Below are 16680 nucleotides of genomic sequence, written 5' to 3'. Positions count from 1 at the left end.
TCATGACTTCACGGTATAATGTCGCCCCCTACAGGTCACCTGGAAAACTGCACCCCAGAAGCGTTCATCCTCTGGTGATTATCTATTGATTATTTGTTGATTGTTTGCAGTGGAGGAAGACGTTCACTCCGGTTAAAGACGTGACGCTACCGGATGAAACCGGGTGAAATGAGTTTTTAACGCCAGTAACGTCATGACGTCACCGCCTCCCCGCCGGCAGGGGGCGCCAGGCCCCCGTGTCGGTGTTCCGTGGGCCGCCTCTCCCGGGCCGAAGAAGGAGGACGTCGGGATCCCGGTCGTCCGGTCCCGACAAGATGGAGTACAGGCTGATCATGGCCGTGTCCGGTTTCCCCAGCCTGTACGACAGCACCGCCCTCACCTACCGGGACATGAGCACCCGCAGCGACGCGTGGAGGCGGGTGGCGGCGGTGGTCGGTGTCCCCGGTGAGCCCCCCCGGTCCCTCCGGTACGGGTTGGATTTATGTGAAGAGACCGACAGGTAGAGGGAAACCCGGTCCGGTCGGTGACGTCACGGACGTGTGGTGATGTCACACGTCTCTGCTTGTGTTGTTGTTGTTGTTGTTGTTGTTGTTGTTGTTGTTGTTGTTGTTAGGTGTAGCTCTCTGAAAGACTCCCCCCCCCCGGTAACGGGGGAAGAGACTAGTTTAAACACCTGAACTAGAGACTAGTTTAAACACCTGAACTAGAGACTAGTTTAAACACCTGAACTAGAGACTAGTTTAAACACCTGAACTAGAGACTAGTTTAAACACCTGAACTAGAGACTAGTTTAAACACCTGAACTAGAGACTAGTTTAAACACCTGAACTAGAGACTAATTTAAACACCTGAACTAGAGACTAGTTTAAACACCTCAACTAGAGACTAGTTTAAACACCTGAACTAGAGACTAGTTTAAACACCTGAACTAGAGACTAATTTAAACACCTGAACTAGAGACTAGTTTAAACACCTGAACTAGAGACTAGTTTAAACACCTGAACTAGAGACTAGTTTAAACACCTGAAGTAGAGACTAGTTTAAACACCTGGAGAGACTAGTTTAAACACCTGAACTAGAGACTAGTTTAAACACCTGAACTACAGACTAGTTTAAACACCTGAAGAAGAGACTAGTTTAAACACCTGGAGAGACTAGTTTAAACACCTGAACTACAGACTAGTTTAAACACCTGAACTAGAGACTAGTTTAAACACCTGAACTAGAGACTAGTTTAAACACCTGAAGAAGAGACTAGTTTAAACACCTGAACTAGAGACTAGTTTAAACACCTGAAGAAGAGACTAGTTTAAACACCTGAACTAGAGACTAGTTTAAACACCTGAAGTAGAGACTAGTTTAAACACCTGAAGTAGAGACTAGTTTAAACACCTGAACTAGAGACTAGTTTAAACACCTGAAGTAGAGACTAGTTTAAACACCTGAACTAGAGACTAGTTTAAACACCTGAACTAGAGACTAGTTTAAACACCTGAATTAGAGACTAGTTTAAACACCTGGAGAGACTAGTTTAAACACCTGAACTACAGACTAGTTTAAACACCTGAAGAAGAGACTAGTTAAACACCTGAAGAAGAGACTAGTTTAAACACCTGAACTACAGACTAGTTTAAACACCTGAACTAGAGACTAGTTTAAACACCTGAAATAGAGACTAGTTTAAACACCTGAACTAGAGACTAGTTTAAACACCTGGAGAGACTAGTTTAAACACCTGAACTAGAGACTAGTTTAAACACCTGAAGAAGAGACTAGTTAAACACCTGAAGAAGAGACTAGTTTAAACACCTGAACTACAGACTAGTTTAAACACCTGAAGAAGAGACTAGTTAAACACCTGAAGAAGAGACTAGTTTAAACACCTGAACTACAGACTAGTTTAAACACCTGAAGAAGAGACTAGTTAAACACCTGAAGAAGAGACTAGTTTAAACACCTGAACTACAGACTAGTTTAAACACCTGAACTAGAGACTAGTTTAAACACCTGAAATAGAGACTAGTTTAAACACCTGAACTAGAGACTAGTTTAAACACCTGAAGAAGAGACTAGTTTAAACACCTGAACTAGAGACTAGTTTAAACACCTGAAGTAGAGACTAGTTTAAACACCTGAAGTAGAGACTAGTTTAAACACCTGAACTAGAGACTAGTTTAAACACCTGAAGAAGAGACTAGTTTAAACACCTGAAGAAGAGACTAGTTTAAACACCTGAACTAGAGACTAGTTTAAACACCTGAAGTAGAGACTAGTTTAAACACCTGAAGTAGAGACTAGTTTAAACACCTGAACTAGAGACTAGTTTAAACACCTGAAGTAGAGACTAGTTTAAACACCTGAACTAGAGACTAGTTTAAACACCTGGAGAGACTAGTTTAAACACCTGAACTACAGACTAGTTTAAACACCTGAAGAAGAGACTAGTTAAACACCTGAAGAAGAGACTAGTTTAAACACCTGGAGAGACTAGTTTAAACACCTCAAATAGAGACTAGTTTAAACACCTGAACTAGAGACTAGTTTAAACACCTGAACTAGAGACTAGTTTAAACACCTGAAGAAGAGACTAGTTTAAACACCTGGAGAGACTAGTTTAAACACCTCAGGAGGCTCCTCCTTCTTAAGAGGCTCCTCCTCCACAGGAGGCGTGTCAGACCCTCCTCCGGTGGGCGTGGTCTGACGGATTCTTCTGTCCAATAGAGTCAGAGTGCCGCAGGAAGTGGAAGATGCTGCGGGACCAGCACCGGCGGGAGCGCCAGCGGGAGAAGGAGCGGCGAGAGAGCGGCGTGGGGCTCCAGAACTACCGCCCCTGGAGGTTTTCCGCCATCCTGTCCTTCCTGAACCCGTTCATTGACGCCAGAGCCGCCGGCGCCAACGGCTGCGTCCTGGACCGCAACCCAACACGCCTCCAGGGCGGCGACACGGTGGGCTGCAGCACGACCACCGAACCAAGGAGTGACGACGAGAACACGGGTTAGTTTACAAGTTAGTGGGTGTGGTTAGGGTTAGTTAGTGGGTGTGGTTAGGGTTGGTTAGTGGGTGTGGTCACACTGAACTGGGTTTTCTCCGGTGTGTTTACAGGCGTTGCCGTTGCCGACGCCACGACGACATCACCAGAGTTGGTCCAGAGGCAGGGCTCATCTTCATCGTGCGGTGCCCCCGTCGGGGTGACGGAGGTGAAGATGGAGGCGGGGCCGGAGGGCGCCGTGTCGGACGAGCGCCCCCGAACGCCACACGTGAACACCAGGGAGCTGTTTGAGATGATGATGCAGTCGGTCACGTCACTCGCCGCCTCCTTCGCCTCGTCACACTCGTCCTCGCTTCACTCCTCCCCCCCCGTCCTGCAGGCGGACCTTCAGCCGCCCCGCGACCTGCAGCCGTCATGCTCCGCCTCCAGCCTCAGTCAGCCCAAAGGGGAGGAGCAGGAGGCGGCGGGCGTGGCGCTGTCGGACAAAACCGACGGAGAGGAGGAGTATCACAGTGTGTCCCCTGGCCCCGCCCGCCTCCGGAGGCGGAGCTCCGAGTGTCTGCTGGAGGAGCACCTGAGGAGGATGGAGGCCCGGGAGGCCCGGAGGGACTGGGACCTGGACCAGAGGGACGACGTGAGCCTATTCCTCCTCAGCCTGGCCCCCGCCCTCAGGAGGCTGGCCCCCGAGAAGCAGTCCTGGGTCCGGACCAAGATCCAGCAGCTGCTGCACGAGGCCCAGTTTGGACCCACCCGCTTCCAGTGACAGTTTGGGCCGGTTTTAGTGACGGACACGTCAGTACCAGTTTGCCCCGCCCACAGGACGCTGTTGTTTTTTATTAAAAACTCACTGATTGTTTATGGTACTGCTTCTGCTGGTTATTCCAGAGTGCCATTATAATCTAATAAAATATAATAATTATAGTAATAATAAGAAAAATCTAATTTACTGATGTAATCTAATTTAATCCTATATAATAACACATTTTTAAAATTACATTTATTATATTTATTATTTATGAAGTATTTACCAACAGGGACTGACAGATTTCAGAGAGGTCTGGAAATGTTTTTGATATTTGTTTGCATTTCCGGAGAGTTTAATTTATTTATTGATGCATTAAATTCATTGATTCTCTATTTTCTTTATTAATTATCGTGTAGTCAAATGACGCTCATGTTTCTACTGAAGTTCATCGCCCCAATCTGCCGAAGCTGCATGTGTTCACGTCTACATCCGGGTTCTGGGGTCAGCTGATCAAAACACGGAAGCAGGCTGCAGCCGCGGACAGAAGTTGACAGCGGGCGGCGCGGGGTCCGGCGACCCGTCGCGGTGACTCGTTTCACGGATTTACGAACCGGTTTCGGTCCGTTTGACGGCTCTACGTGACGTCACGTGTTCAACTTGTGTTCCGTGACCCGCGAGCGGCCGTTACCGGAGGTCTGGAGCCGCTTCTGATGCGCTGCGGGGACTTCAAGTTCAAGTGAGTTCAGGTTTCAGCTCCAGGAAACTAAAGTCCGATAAAGTTAGACTTTTATTAAAAGTTTAGGAATGACGTGTTTTTACTAACAGGACAGTAAAGACACTGGTGACGTCATTGTCCTATAATGACGTCATTGTGTTATTGTCCGACATGTGTGAAAACTGGATTGTAGAACCGCTGAAACATCGACGGGAGCTCAGGGCGTCATGTGACCTGTCGTTTGTCACGTGACAGCAGGTCACGTGGTGGGGCTGCAGGGAGCCTCTGACCATGGTGAAGACCTTTCACAGTCCGGGTCGTCATGGTTACGCCGTGGAAGTCTCTCCGTTCTTCGCCAACAGGGTGGCCTGTGCCTCCTCCCAGTACTACGGCATCGCAGGTGGGTCTGGGTCTGGGTCTGGGGTGGGTCTGGGGTGGGTCTGGGTCTGGGTCTGGGATGGGTCTGGGTCTGGGGTGGGTCTGGGTCTGGGTCTGGGTCTGGGATGGGTCTGGGTCTGGGTCTGGGTCTGGGATGGGTCTGGGTCTGGGTCTGGATTCAGATCCACCTCAGAACTGGACCACCCCCTCTGCAGTCCAGCAACGTTCAAAATAACAAAACTTTATATTTTATCTTCGTAGTTGTTTAATATTCGTAGTTGTTTAATATTCGTAGTTGTTTAATATTCGTAGTTGTTTAATATTCGTAGGTTGTGGAACCCTGCTGGTCCTGGAGGAGACGGAGGCGGGGCTTGACCTGGTCAGGAGGTGAGTTGTTTGTTCGTCATGAATAATTTAACCCAAAAAATAAAACGCGATCTCCCGCCTGAGTTGCACCTTAGACTAGTTCAAACACCTGAAGGAGGAGGGGGTGGCTTTAAGAGCCACGCCTCCTCACATCTGCAGCCCCTCCCTCCCTGAACCTGAGTCCAGAAGATTTCAACATCAAACGTTTCCAATCGATCACTGATCGATACTTCCTGGTGTTCCAGCTGGGAGTGGGGCGACGGTCTGTTCGACGTGACCTGGAGCGAATCCAACGAACACCTGCTGGTGGCCGGGGGCGGGGACGGCAGCCTGCAGCTGTGGGACACGGCCAATCACAGCGCTCCGCTGAGAGTGGCCAAAGAACACACACAGGAGGTGACACACACACACACACACACACACTTTGTATTACAGACTGCGTGGGCCTCACCTGTGTGTGTGTGTGTGTGTGTGTGTGTGTGTGTGTGTGTGTGTAGGTGTATTCTGTGGACTGGAGTCAGACCAGAGGAGAGAACCTCATCATCTCTGGGTCGTGGGATCAAACCATCAAACTTGTTAGTCCTTCCTCCTCTTCCTCCTCCTCCTCTTCCTCCTCCTCTTCCTTCTCCTCTTCCTCCTCCCTCCTCACAGCTGTGTGTTTCTCTACCTTCCAGTGGGAGCCCACTCTCAGCCAATCACTGTCCACCCTCAGGGGTCATGAAGGGGTCATCTACAGCACCATTTGGTCGCCTCACATCCCAGGATGCTTTGCTTCAGCGTCAGGTGAGCCAACAAAATCAGTCTTCCTGTGGTCACTAGGGGGCGTGGTCGCTCCGTTCTGGAAGCGCTGCATCCGTCCAGCGGGGTTGGGGGGGTTATTAATGCATCAGTCGATCAATATTCAGATTGATCTGATCAGAAGCTGATCAGACGGCTGATTGGTTGACAGACAGGAAGTGTGTGACCAGAGGTGAGACAGTTTCAGGCCCGAGAGCTCGGATCATCAGTCACACACACACACACACACACACACACACACACACACACACACACACACACACACACACACACACACACACACTCTTCTGAAGCGTTTTATGTTTAAAAACTGTGTCTAAGTGAAGTCAAACCAGCTGCTGCTCAGCGATAAAGAACCAGGAGGCCTCCTCCTCCTCCTCCTCCTCCTCTTCCTCTTCCTCCTCCTCCTCCTCCCCCCTCCCTCTCCGTTTGATTCTTCACCCTACAATCCTGCGTTCAGGATCAGGAGTGACGTCTCACGTGTTGCTAATCAGGAATTAGAGACTGGAGGGGGGTGATGAAGATGAGCTGACACACACACACACACACACACACACACACACACACACACACACACACACACGCACACACACCTGACTGCTGTACCTCCTTTGACCACCAGGTGTCACTCTTGTCCCAGATGCTCCTCCATTGACTCCATAAATAGGAGAACATCTGCGTTTTGATTTTTGCTGTTTTTTAATTTTTTTTATTGTCGTCTTTATTGTTGTTTTTAATTTGTCGTTTTTATTGTTGTTCTAGTTGTTTGAAATTCTTTTGTTTGCATGATAATGATGAATGAATGAGGCCAGACTCTCCTTTCTTTTCTTCTGTTTCCTTTCCTCTTTCCTTTCCTCTTTCCTTTCCTCCTTCCTCTTTCCTTTCCTCTTTCCTTTCCTCTTTCCTCTTCTCTTTTTCCTTTCCTCTTTCCTTTCTTTTCTTCTCCTTTCCTTTCTTTTGTCGTCATGTAAACGTGTTTTTCTGAGCGGGGGGGGGGGGGTTACGGATGAGGATCGTCGTGTTAATCCTCCAGGATGGGGGGGGGGGGCGTGGACGGATGCGCCCCCACTCGTCTCCCTGACAGCTGAATTATGGGGTGTCGCGTGGCGTCGTGTCGCTCGCTGACGGCTGAGGAGGCGGTCCTCCCACAGACATGTTAGGAGCGAATCAGACGTGGGAGGCGGAGCTTTCAGTTCCAGGGCTTCAGTTTCCCATCAGCCACGGCGCCGAGGAAGGTTTCCATGGAAATGAATCAAAAGATGTTCCCACTTGTGAACGGAATGCCAGATCAGGACCTGAGGTCTCAGTCGACCTGGAAAGTCCTGGAAAGTCCTTGAAGTTGTTGAAGGGGGGGCCTGGAACATTCCAGGCGTTGATCCAAACTTTCCAAACTTTGACTTCTCCTGTATTTCCTGATTCGTTCTCTCTCATCCGGCCTCTGGAGTTGTTTCTGCTGGTAACCGTGGCGACGGGAAGGAGGTCACATGACGCAGCAGCAGATGCAGGCTGACAGCCGCGCTCAGAGGATAACGAGGTGTCACACGGCGTTAGCGGGCGTTAGCGTTAGCGTACGGTGGAGAATCGCTCCTCATCTCCCTCCGGAGACACCCCCCTCACCTCCCCTCACATGAACATGAGAGGCTTTGAAGAAGGGAGGGGGGCGGGGGAGGCAGATGGCGTCTCATTCCGATAAGCTTATCGGGGTTTCCCATGATCCTCTGCTCCATCTCCTGATGCGTGGCGATGGCGCCTGAAGGAAAAAACTTTATTGGCAGCAACAGTCAGGTCAGGTGACTACCTGCCAATCAGGTGGCAGCTCACGTCTGTCTCTGCTCGCAGGCGACGGGACGCTCCGCCTCTGGGATGTGAAGGCCGCCGCCTGCCGATTGGTCGTCCCGGCGCACCGGGCGGAGATCCTCAGCTGTGATTGGTGCAAATACGACCAGGTGGGCATACACCTGGAACACGCACTACATCCCAGTGATGTTACCACGGTGACCTCACACCAGTATGTGTGTGTGTGTGTGCAGAACGTGGTGGCCACAGGCTCGGTGGACTGCAGCGTGTGTGTGTGGGACCTGAGGAACCCCAGACAACCTGTCAATCAACTGCAGGGCCACACCTACGCCATTCGCAGGGTCAAGGTACACACACACACACACACACACACACACACACACACACACGCTGTTTAATCCTGATGCAGAAAGTGTGTGTGTGTGTGTGTGTGTGTGTGGCGGTAGAAATGTAGAGCAGCCTGACAGCATCAAAACACCCACTTAATGGACCTAATAGGACACACACACACACACACACACACACACACACACACACACACACACACACACACACACACACACTCGTCCAGCACCAGATGAAGTGAGTCCGGTCTATATCTTGATCTGCTGAGGAAGAGGATGTGGAGGGGGCGGAGCCTGTGCTGATGAAGGCTCAGGTGGAATCAGGTCATCCTCGCCTCTGATGGGGGGGGTTGTTATTCCACGTCCCCGCCCCCCGCCCCAGGAGGAAGACCTCACACGTCTTCATCAGAGGCGTGACCAGATGAAAGCCTTCGTCTCGCCGCTCGCTTTCCTGAGGTGGGGTGACCCAGAAAGGAAGGGGCGGGGCCAGACGATCGCTGGCGCCGCCGCCGCTCTGGGTTCACCTGTCACCGCCCAAATTCCTGGAGTCCAGGCCAGAAGGCCGACGCCCCAAAACCCCCACACCAAACGCCGTATCAGCTGATTGATCAGCTGACCTGCTCCTGTTCTGATTGGTGCTTTTCTTCTTCCAGTTTTCTCCGTTCAGTCGTTGTGTTTTGTCGTCCTGCTCCTACGACTTCACCGTCAGGTAAGAACCTGAGACCGCCTCCCTCGTTAGCATCCCTCTGTTAGCATCCCCCTGTTAGCATCCCTCTGTTAGTATTCCTCTAGTAGCATTCCTTTAGCATTGCTTCCTTAGCATTCCTTTCGCTTTCTTTAGCATTGCTATTTTAGCATTTCTTTAGCATCCCCTAGGCTTGCCCTTTTATTATTACTCTGTTACGTTGCTCCTTCAGCATTTTTTAGCATTGCTCGTTTAGCATCCTGTAACGTTGCTCCTTTAGCATCCTTTAGCGTTCCTCCTTTAGCATCCTTTAGCAATGCTGCTTTAGCTTTCAGTTGTCCAGCACTAGCTTGTAGTGAAACGTTTGAGGGAAAACTGATCCAGGATCTGTGGAAGGAGAAGATGACGGGTGCGTGCTAGTACCCTTAGCTCATTGGCTACGGTGGGGGCTGATGCAGCGTGTGTCTGCACTAGATTATCTGATGCTGCTAGCGACGCTAACGCCTCGTAGCCGCTTTGATGCACTGATCACACGCCTGCTGCAGGCTCTGATCTGTTTCTGCTCCTCCACCAATGGTGGATGGAGGGCGGAGGGGGGAGGAGCCTGAAGCGGTTCTGGGTCAGGTCCACGATCCTCTGGTTCTACCCACAATCCATCTGGATGTAGTGACCGTTACCTCCCCGTAGCACCCGTCTGGTAGCAGGAGGACCCAATGACGTCATGTCAGATCCAGAACACATCCGGAGCCAGATCTGATCCAGATCAGGATCTGGATCAGATCTGGATCTGGTGCCGGGATCAGACGGACAGGTGGTTGTTACCTGGGGCTGCAAACAGGAAGTCGTGCACTAACGTATTAGCTGTGTGTTAACATATCAGCAGGAAATGGCGCCATAAAAGCCTGATGGGAAGTGTTAATGATGTGGAACCTGGAGACGGGAGACGGTCGCCCCCGGCGACGGCTTCTCCACAGGTTCCGTCTGACGGTGTAGCAGAACAGTCTGCTTCTTCTGTGTGTGTGTGTGTGTGTGTGTGTGTGTGTGTGTGTTAGGAGGGTGTGATGTCACTACATTCAGTAGGATTTTGTCAGGTCACATGATCAGATGTGGAGGTGTGTCATTTAATCTGAGCTCTCCTCCATCCACCTGTTGGCGTGTTCAGGTGTGGTCATCCTGCTGACACACCTGAACACACCTGAACACACCTCAATTCACCTCAGAACACACCTGAACACACCTGACACCACCTGCTACAGGCCTTCAGATGTGTTCACACACATGAATCTGATCTGCACACAGAGAGTGTACACACACACACACACACACACACACACACACACACACACACACACACACACACACACACACACACACATGTAAATACATCTTTATAACCACAAACACACACACAGAATGACCTGACCCCCCCTCCTGTTTGCTTTAGATAACGTGTTCTCTCTGACTCTTAGTATTAGCTTCCTGTTTGGATTTAAAGCATCAGTGACCCCCCCCCCCCCATCTTGAAAACACGTTCTGGGTTTCTGGATTGGAGGACAATGGAGGTAAACAATCACCTCCTGTAACAAAAGCTTCTGCCTGCAAACACGCGTGTTTGTCCTGCGTGTTTGTCGTCCGCACACGCCTGACACCGTGATCGCAGTCAGACGTGACGCCTGCTGCTGGATGGAGTCGGTCAGGTGACCCCGTCTGCACACGGCTCCCCTGATTGGTCCGTTCATCAGTGATGAAATAAGCAGTATATCGGTTAGCTGGTTGAATGTTCAGGCTAAATGTTAGCTAATGCTACAAAAATGCTAAGCTAACATAATCAGAGAGGGTCAATGCTAGCACACCGCTAGCTGCAGATGTGCTAACACAGGCTAGCATTAGATGCAGCTAATTGTTCCAGCTGTGCTTCAGTGGGTTCTGGTTGTCGCAGTGCATTATGGGAAATGAATGCATGAAGGTTCCAGCGTCGTTTTGCAGCGTTTATTGTTTACCATTGGACGGAGGCTAGGCTAACTAAACACGCTAACAGTTCCAGACATTAACCAGTGACGTAACAAACTTTAACCGTTGATGATATCATTTCTCTGAAGCGTCCAGCGTGTTTGTTTCCGTCTCAGCGGACCGATAAAGTTTTTTTTATTTTTATCTGAGGCGTCAATCAGAGAAGAAGTCAAGACAGGAAGTCGTTCAGATCGACCTGGACCAATCAGAGAGCCACAAAGAAGTGATTTACACTCACGGCACACACCGTGTTTAATGGCTATCAGTCAGTGTGTGTGAGTGTGTGTGTGTGTGTGTGTGTGTGTGTGTGTGTGTGTGTGTGTGTGTGTGAGAGTGTGTGAGTCCAATGGGAGCTGCAGTGTTCCCTCTGAAAATGATTTAATTACATTTGTAAAGTGGATGAGTCTGGAGGGAACGTTTGCTGCGTCAGGGCTTTGAGACACACACACACACACACACACACACACACACACACACGCAGGAAGAGAAACAGTCTTTCAATTAGCCTGATTGGCCATTGCTGCCCGCGGTCTGGAGGCGGAGCTTCATCGTCTCTCGTTCTTCTTTCTTTTCTCCTCTCCCTGCCGGAGCTCACGGATGATCTGATTGGCTGTCGATGGACCCAATCAGTTTGACGCTGTGATCAATAACCCGATTGGTTCTCCTGTGTTCCAGGTTCTGGGATCACAGCCGGAGCCGTCCTCTGATGGAGACGCTAGAGCAGCACTCAGAGTTCGTGTGTGGGCTGGACTTCAACCTGCACACCCCCCAGGTACACACACACACACACACACACACACACACACACACACACACACACACACACACACACACACACACACACACACACACACACACGTTTGCCTCCTTATGAAGGGAACCAGTGTCCAGTCGTTGGTTTGGATCAGGTGTAATGCTGGCCCCTCCCCCTTGCCCCTCCCCCTGCACCTAAGTGAATCACACCTTCACTTGAGGCGGGGCCGAACCAGGACGAACCACCTCCTTCCTGGCTCCTGATTGGCCGAGGGATCCGGCTGATGGTGAAGAACTTGTACTGTTTCCACTGAGCTGTCAGTCAGAGCTCTGTTACTATGGCGATAAACAGCCACTAGAAAACATTCATTTATTCTTTTAATTATTTTCTGTTTCATCTTCTTCTCTTTACTGAAACACTTTGAACCTTGACTGCAGCTTCGTCCTCCTCCTACCCCTCCTCCTCTTCCTCCACCTCCTTCTCCTCCTCTTCCTCCTCCTCCTCTTCCTCCACCTCCTTCTCCTCCTCCTCTCTTCCCTCCTCCTTCCTCCTCTTCCTCCTCCTCTTCCTCTCTTCTCTGCAGTCTTGGCTGCTGCGTGCTCTTTTCCATTAAAGCTGCTATTAATTAAAGACGGCGTTCCTCTGCTGTGGCCTGAGAGGCAGTTCAAAGGGGGGGGGGTGAGGAGGAGGAGTTACTCAGATCAGATGTGACACCTGGTTCTGTTCAGTCTGGGAACCAGGATATTGGTTTAGAGGAAATTCTGGTTCTGGTGCGTTCTGATGGCGGTGCCACGTCCACCCCACTCACACAGGTGCTGCCGCGTCAGCACTTTTGACAGGTGGGGGCTTGGGGGTGTCTGTGACGGATGGAGGTTCCTGAACCAGAACTGGTCTGTGCTGAGAGGCTGGCTGGTTGCCAAGCAACCAGGTAAAAAACAATAACACCATAATTACAGGAGGGAGTCAGATGGACTGGATGTTCTCTGCTGGTAATTACAGCAGGACACCAGAGGCATAACTGGGTGGGGGGGGCAACGGGTGGTGTGGGGTAGCTGGTAGGATGGGAGGCAGGGGTCAAAATAGGCAGCGCACACTGTCACACCGTCACACTCTCACTATCACACCGTCACACTGTCACCCTCACACTGTCACCCTCACACTGTCACCCTCACACTGTCACCGTCACACTCTCACTATCACACTGTCACCGTCACACTCTCACTATCACACTGTCACCGTCACACTGTCACCCTCACACTGTCACCGTCACACTCACACTATCACACTGTCACCGTCACACTCTCATTATCACACTGTCACCCTCACACTCACTATCACACTGTCACCGTCACACTGTCACCGTCACCGTCACACTGTCACCGTCACACTCTCACTATCACACTCTCACTATCACACTGTCACCGTCACACTGTCACTGTCACCGTCACACTGTCACCGTCACACTCTCACTATCACACTCTCACTATCACACTGTCACCGTCACACTGTCACTGTCACCGTCACACTGTCACTATCACACTATCACCGTCACACTTTCACTATCACACTCTCACTATCACACTCTCACTATCAGACTGTCACCGTCACACTGTCACCGTCACACTCTCACTATCACACTGTCACCGTCACACTGTTACCGTCACACTGTCACCGTCACACTGTCACCGTCACACTATCACCGTCACACTGTCACCGTCACGCTGTCACCGTCACACTGTCACCGTCACACTGTCACCGTCACACTCTCACTATCACACTGTCACCGTCACACTGTCACCATCACACTGTCACCCTCACACTCTCCACGTCACACTGTCACTGTCACGCCGTAACACTGTCACCGTCACACTCTCACTATCACACTGTCACCCTCACACTCTCACTATCACACTCTCACTATCACACTCTCACTATCACACTCTCACTATCACACTCTCACTATCACACTCTCACTATCACACTGTCACTGTCAAACTGTCACCATCACACTGTCACCGTCACACTCTCCACGTCACACTGTCACTGTCACCGTCACACTCTCACTATCACACTCTCACTATCACACTCTCACTATCACACTCTCACTATCACACTCTCACTATCACACTCTCACTATCACACTGTCACCGTCACACTGTCACTGTCACACCGTCACACTGTCACCGTCACACTCTCACTATCACACTGTCACCGTCACACTCTCACTATCACACTGTCACCGTCACACTGTCACTGTCACACCGTCACACTGTCACCGTCACACTCTCACTATCACACTGTCACCATCACACTGTCACCGTCACACTGTCACTGTCACGCCGTAACACTGTCACCATCACACTCTCACTATCACACTGTCACCGTCACACTCTCACTATCACACTGTCACCCTCACATTCTCACTATCACACTCTCACTATCACACTCTCACTATCACACTCTCACGATCACACTATCACCGTCACACTGTCACTGTCACACTGTCACCCTCACACTGTCACCCTCACACTGTCACCGTCACACTGTCACCGTCACACTGTCACCCTCACACTCTCACTATCACACTCTCACTATCACACTCTCACTATCACACTCTCACTATCACACTGTCACCGTCACACTGTCACTGTCACACCGTCACACTGTCACCGTCACACTCTCACTATCACACTGTCACCATCACACTGTCACCATCACACTGTCACCGTCACACTGTCACCGTCACACTCTCACTATCACACTGTCACCGTCACACTCTCACTATCACACTGTCACCCTCACACTCTCACTATCACACTCTCACTATCACACTCTCACTATCACACTCTCACTATCACACTATCACCGTCACACTGTCACTGTCACACTGTCACCCTCACACTGTCACCCTCACACTGTCACCGTCACACTGTCACCGTCACACTGTCACCCTCACACTCTCACTATCACACTGTCACCGTCACACTCTCACTATCACACTGTCACCGTCACACTGTCACCGTCACACTGTCACCGTCACACTATCACTATCACACTGTCACCGTCACACTGTCACCGTCACACTATCACCATCACACTATCACCATCACACTGTCACCGTCATGCTATGACCGTCACACTGTCACTGTCACACTCTCACTATCACACTATCACCGTCACACTCTCACTATCACACTGTCACTGTCACACTCTCACTATCACACTGTCACCGTCACACTATCACCGTCACACTGCCACCGTCACACTGTCACCCTCACACTCTCACTATCACACTCTCCACGTCACACTGTCACTGTCACGCCGTAACAATGTCACTGTCACACTTTCACTGCCACTGTCACACTCTCACTATCACACTGTCACCGTCACACTTTCACTATCACACTCTCACTATCACACTGTCACCCTCACACTATCACCCTCACACTATCACCCTCACACTGTCACCGTCACACTGTCACCGTCACACTGTCACCGTCACACTATCACCGTCACACTGTCACCGTCACACTGTCACCCTCACACTCTCACTATCACACTCTCCACGTCACACTGTCACTGTCACGCCGTAACAATGTCACTGTCACACTTTCACTGCCACTGTCACACTCTCACTATCACACTGTCACCGTCACACTTTCACTATCACACTCTCACTATCACACTCTCACTATCACACTGTCACCCTCACACTATCACCCTCACACTATCACCCTCACACTGTCACCCTCACACTCTCACATTTACTCTATTCAGAGGCTCTATTCAGGTGAATTGGTGACTCTCAGCTGACTGAATGTGATTGGCTGTCTGTTCGGGTCCTGCGATAAGCTCCGCCTCCCACTTCCAGTCAGCTGGTTCCAGTCTCAAAGTTTTTCTGACCTGAACCGTTCCACCCAGAGACACGGTCTCAGGTGGAACGTCTGCCACCCATCAGAGCCAGTGATCAATGCATCAGAACCAAAAATCAATCGATCAGGTGTTGGAGTCTTCAGTCTCTGATGGTCCAGCGTCTCCGTTTCCGGAGAACCTTCAGCCTGATTCAGATCCAGTTTCTGGTTCCTGAGGAATCCGGTCCTGGTCCTCTAGTTCTACCGGTTGTGTTATTGTTGTTATTAATTTGTTGTTGTTGTGTTATTGATTTGTTGTTGTTGTGTTATTGATTTGTTATTGATTTGTTGTTGTGTGTCTGCAGGTGGTGGATTGTTCTTGGGACGAGACGGTGAAGATCTACACACCCGCCTGTCTGTCTGCTGGAGCACACACACCATAGAACACACACACACACACACACACACACACACACACACACACACCATAGAACACACAGACACACATCAGGGCAGTTGCTTCATCACAGGCGTGTTCACACACAAAGAGGCGTGGCCACAGTGACTCACTGGATTGGACCTGATCAGAACCGATCGATCAATAACTCGATCGGGTCAGACATGAGGTGAATGTTCTGTGTTCAATAAAAACCCACCAGGACCACGGCGTTCTGTGCGGAGTTTGGGTGTGGCTGATGTCCTGCTGCGTGTTCATTGGTCCACATTAACGACCCTCTGATCTGTTACCTCCAGAATCATTAGCATCCACGGCTAATCCTCAGCCGCTAATCTGCTGGTCCAGCCTCCTCCTCCTGCTAATTGGAAACTAATGGTCTGAGCGCGATAAGGCTGGACCCTCCCTCGTGGTCGCAAACTGATTTCTGATGAAGCGTTTCAATTAAAATATCGTTCAGGTCATAAAGAGAACAGGGGGCTCGACCAATCACTGAACACCAACACGTAATGAGTTCTGTTTCTGTTTTAGAACACTGGAAGGTGAAACAGTCCAGGTTCACGCAGTGAAACAGTCCAGGTTCACGTGGTGAAACAGTCCAGGTTCACGTGGTGAAACAGTCCAGGTTCACGCGGTGAAACAGTCCAGGTTCACGCAGTGAAACAGTCCAGGTTCACGCAGTGAAACAGTCCAGGTTCACGCAGTGAAACAGTCCAGGTTCACACGGTGAAACAGTCCAGGTTCACGTGGTGAAACAGTCCAGGTTCACGCGGTGAAACAGTCCAGGTTCACGC

At 50.4% G+C, this 16680-nt stretch overlaps 2 protein-coding genes across 4 annotated transcripts; both read left to right on the top strand.

Moving 5' to 3' along the window:
- The first annotated feature begins 273 nt into the window (after positions 1 to 273).
- LOC137613547 (uncharacterized) lies at positions 274 to 3845 on the top strand. 2 transcript variants are annotated; one of them, XM_068342860.1, is made up of 3 exons: positions 274 to 444; positions 2722 to 2994; positions 3103 to 3845. In XM_068342860.1, the coding sequence occupies exons 1-3, from the start codon at positions 315 to 317 to the stop codon at positions 3750 to 3752; spliced, it is 1053 nt and encodes a 350-aa protein (XP_068198961.1). In that variant the 5' UTR covers positions 274 to 314; the 3' UTR covers positions 3753 to 3845. The 2 variants fall into 2 exon arrangements, with proteins under 2 accessions (XP_068198961.1, XP_068198962.1); XM_068342861.1 differs by having other exon boundaries at positions 360 to 499.
- A 393-nt stretch (positions 3846 to 4238) lies between these two features.
- On the top strand, positions 4239 to 16123 carry pex7 (peroxisomal biogenesis factor 7). 2 transcript variants are annotated; one of them, XM_068342544.1, is made up of 11 exons: positions 4239 to 4470; positions 4708 to 4849; positions 5157 to 5214; positions 5439 to 5589; positions 5691 to 5768; positions 5868 to 5976; positions 7831 to 7937; positions 8022 to 8135; positions 8786 to 8841; positions 11503 to 11599; positions 15798 to 16123. In XM_068342544.1, the coding sequence occupies exons 2-11, from the start codon at positions 4741 to 4743 to the stop codon at positions 15873 to 15875; spliced, it is 957 nt and encodes a 318-aa protein (XP_068198645.1). In that variant the 5' UTR covers positions 4239 to 4470; positions 4708 to 4740; the 3' UTR covers positions 15876 to 16123. The 2 variants fall into 2 exon arrangements, with proteins under 2 accessions (XP_068198645.1, XP_068198644.1); XM_068342543.1 differs by having other exon boundaries at positions 4705 to 4849.
- Positions 16124 to 16680: the final 557 nt, after the last annotated feature.

Source organism: Antennarius striatus, chromosome 19 (assembly GCF_040054535.1).
Source record: "Antennarius striatus isolate MH-2024 chromosome 19, ASM4005453v1, whole genome shotgun sequence".
Taxonomy (NCBI): Eukaryota; Metazoa; Chordata; class Actinopteri; order Lophiiformes; family Antennariidae; genus Antennarius; species Antennarius striatus.
The sequence above is the reverse complement of the archived record's forward strand: the minus strand, read 5'-3'. Positions and strand labels throughout refer to the sequence as shown.

Coding starts and splice junctions, on each gene's coding strand:
- LOC137613547 (XM_068342860.1), top strand. CDS start 315: ATGGAGTACAGGCTGATCATGGCCGTGTCCGGTTTCCCCAGCCTGTAC. Junction 445..2,721: donor GGCGGTGGTCGGTGTCCCCG/GTGAGCCCCCCC, acceptor TCTGTCCAATAG/AGTCAGAGTGCCGCAGGAAG. Junction 2,995..3,102: donor GAGTGACGACGAGAACACGG/GTTAGTTTACAA, acceptor GTGTGTTTACAG/GCGTTGCCGTTGCCGACGCC.
- pex7 (XM_068342544.1), top strand. CDS start 4,741: ATGGTGAAGACCTTTCACAGTCCGGGTCGTCATGGTTACGCCGTGGAA. Junction 4,850..5,156: donor CCAGTACTACGGCATCGCAG/GTGGGTCTGGGT, acceptor TAATATTCGTAG/GTTGTGGAACCCTGCTGGTC. Junction 7,938..8,021: donor ATTGGTGCAAATACGACCAG/GTGGGCATACAC, acceptor GTGTGTGTGCAG/AACGTGGTGGCCACAGGCTC.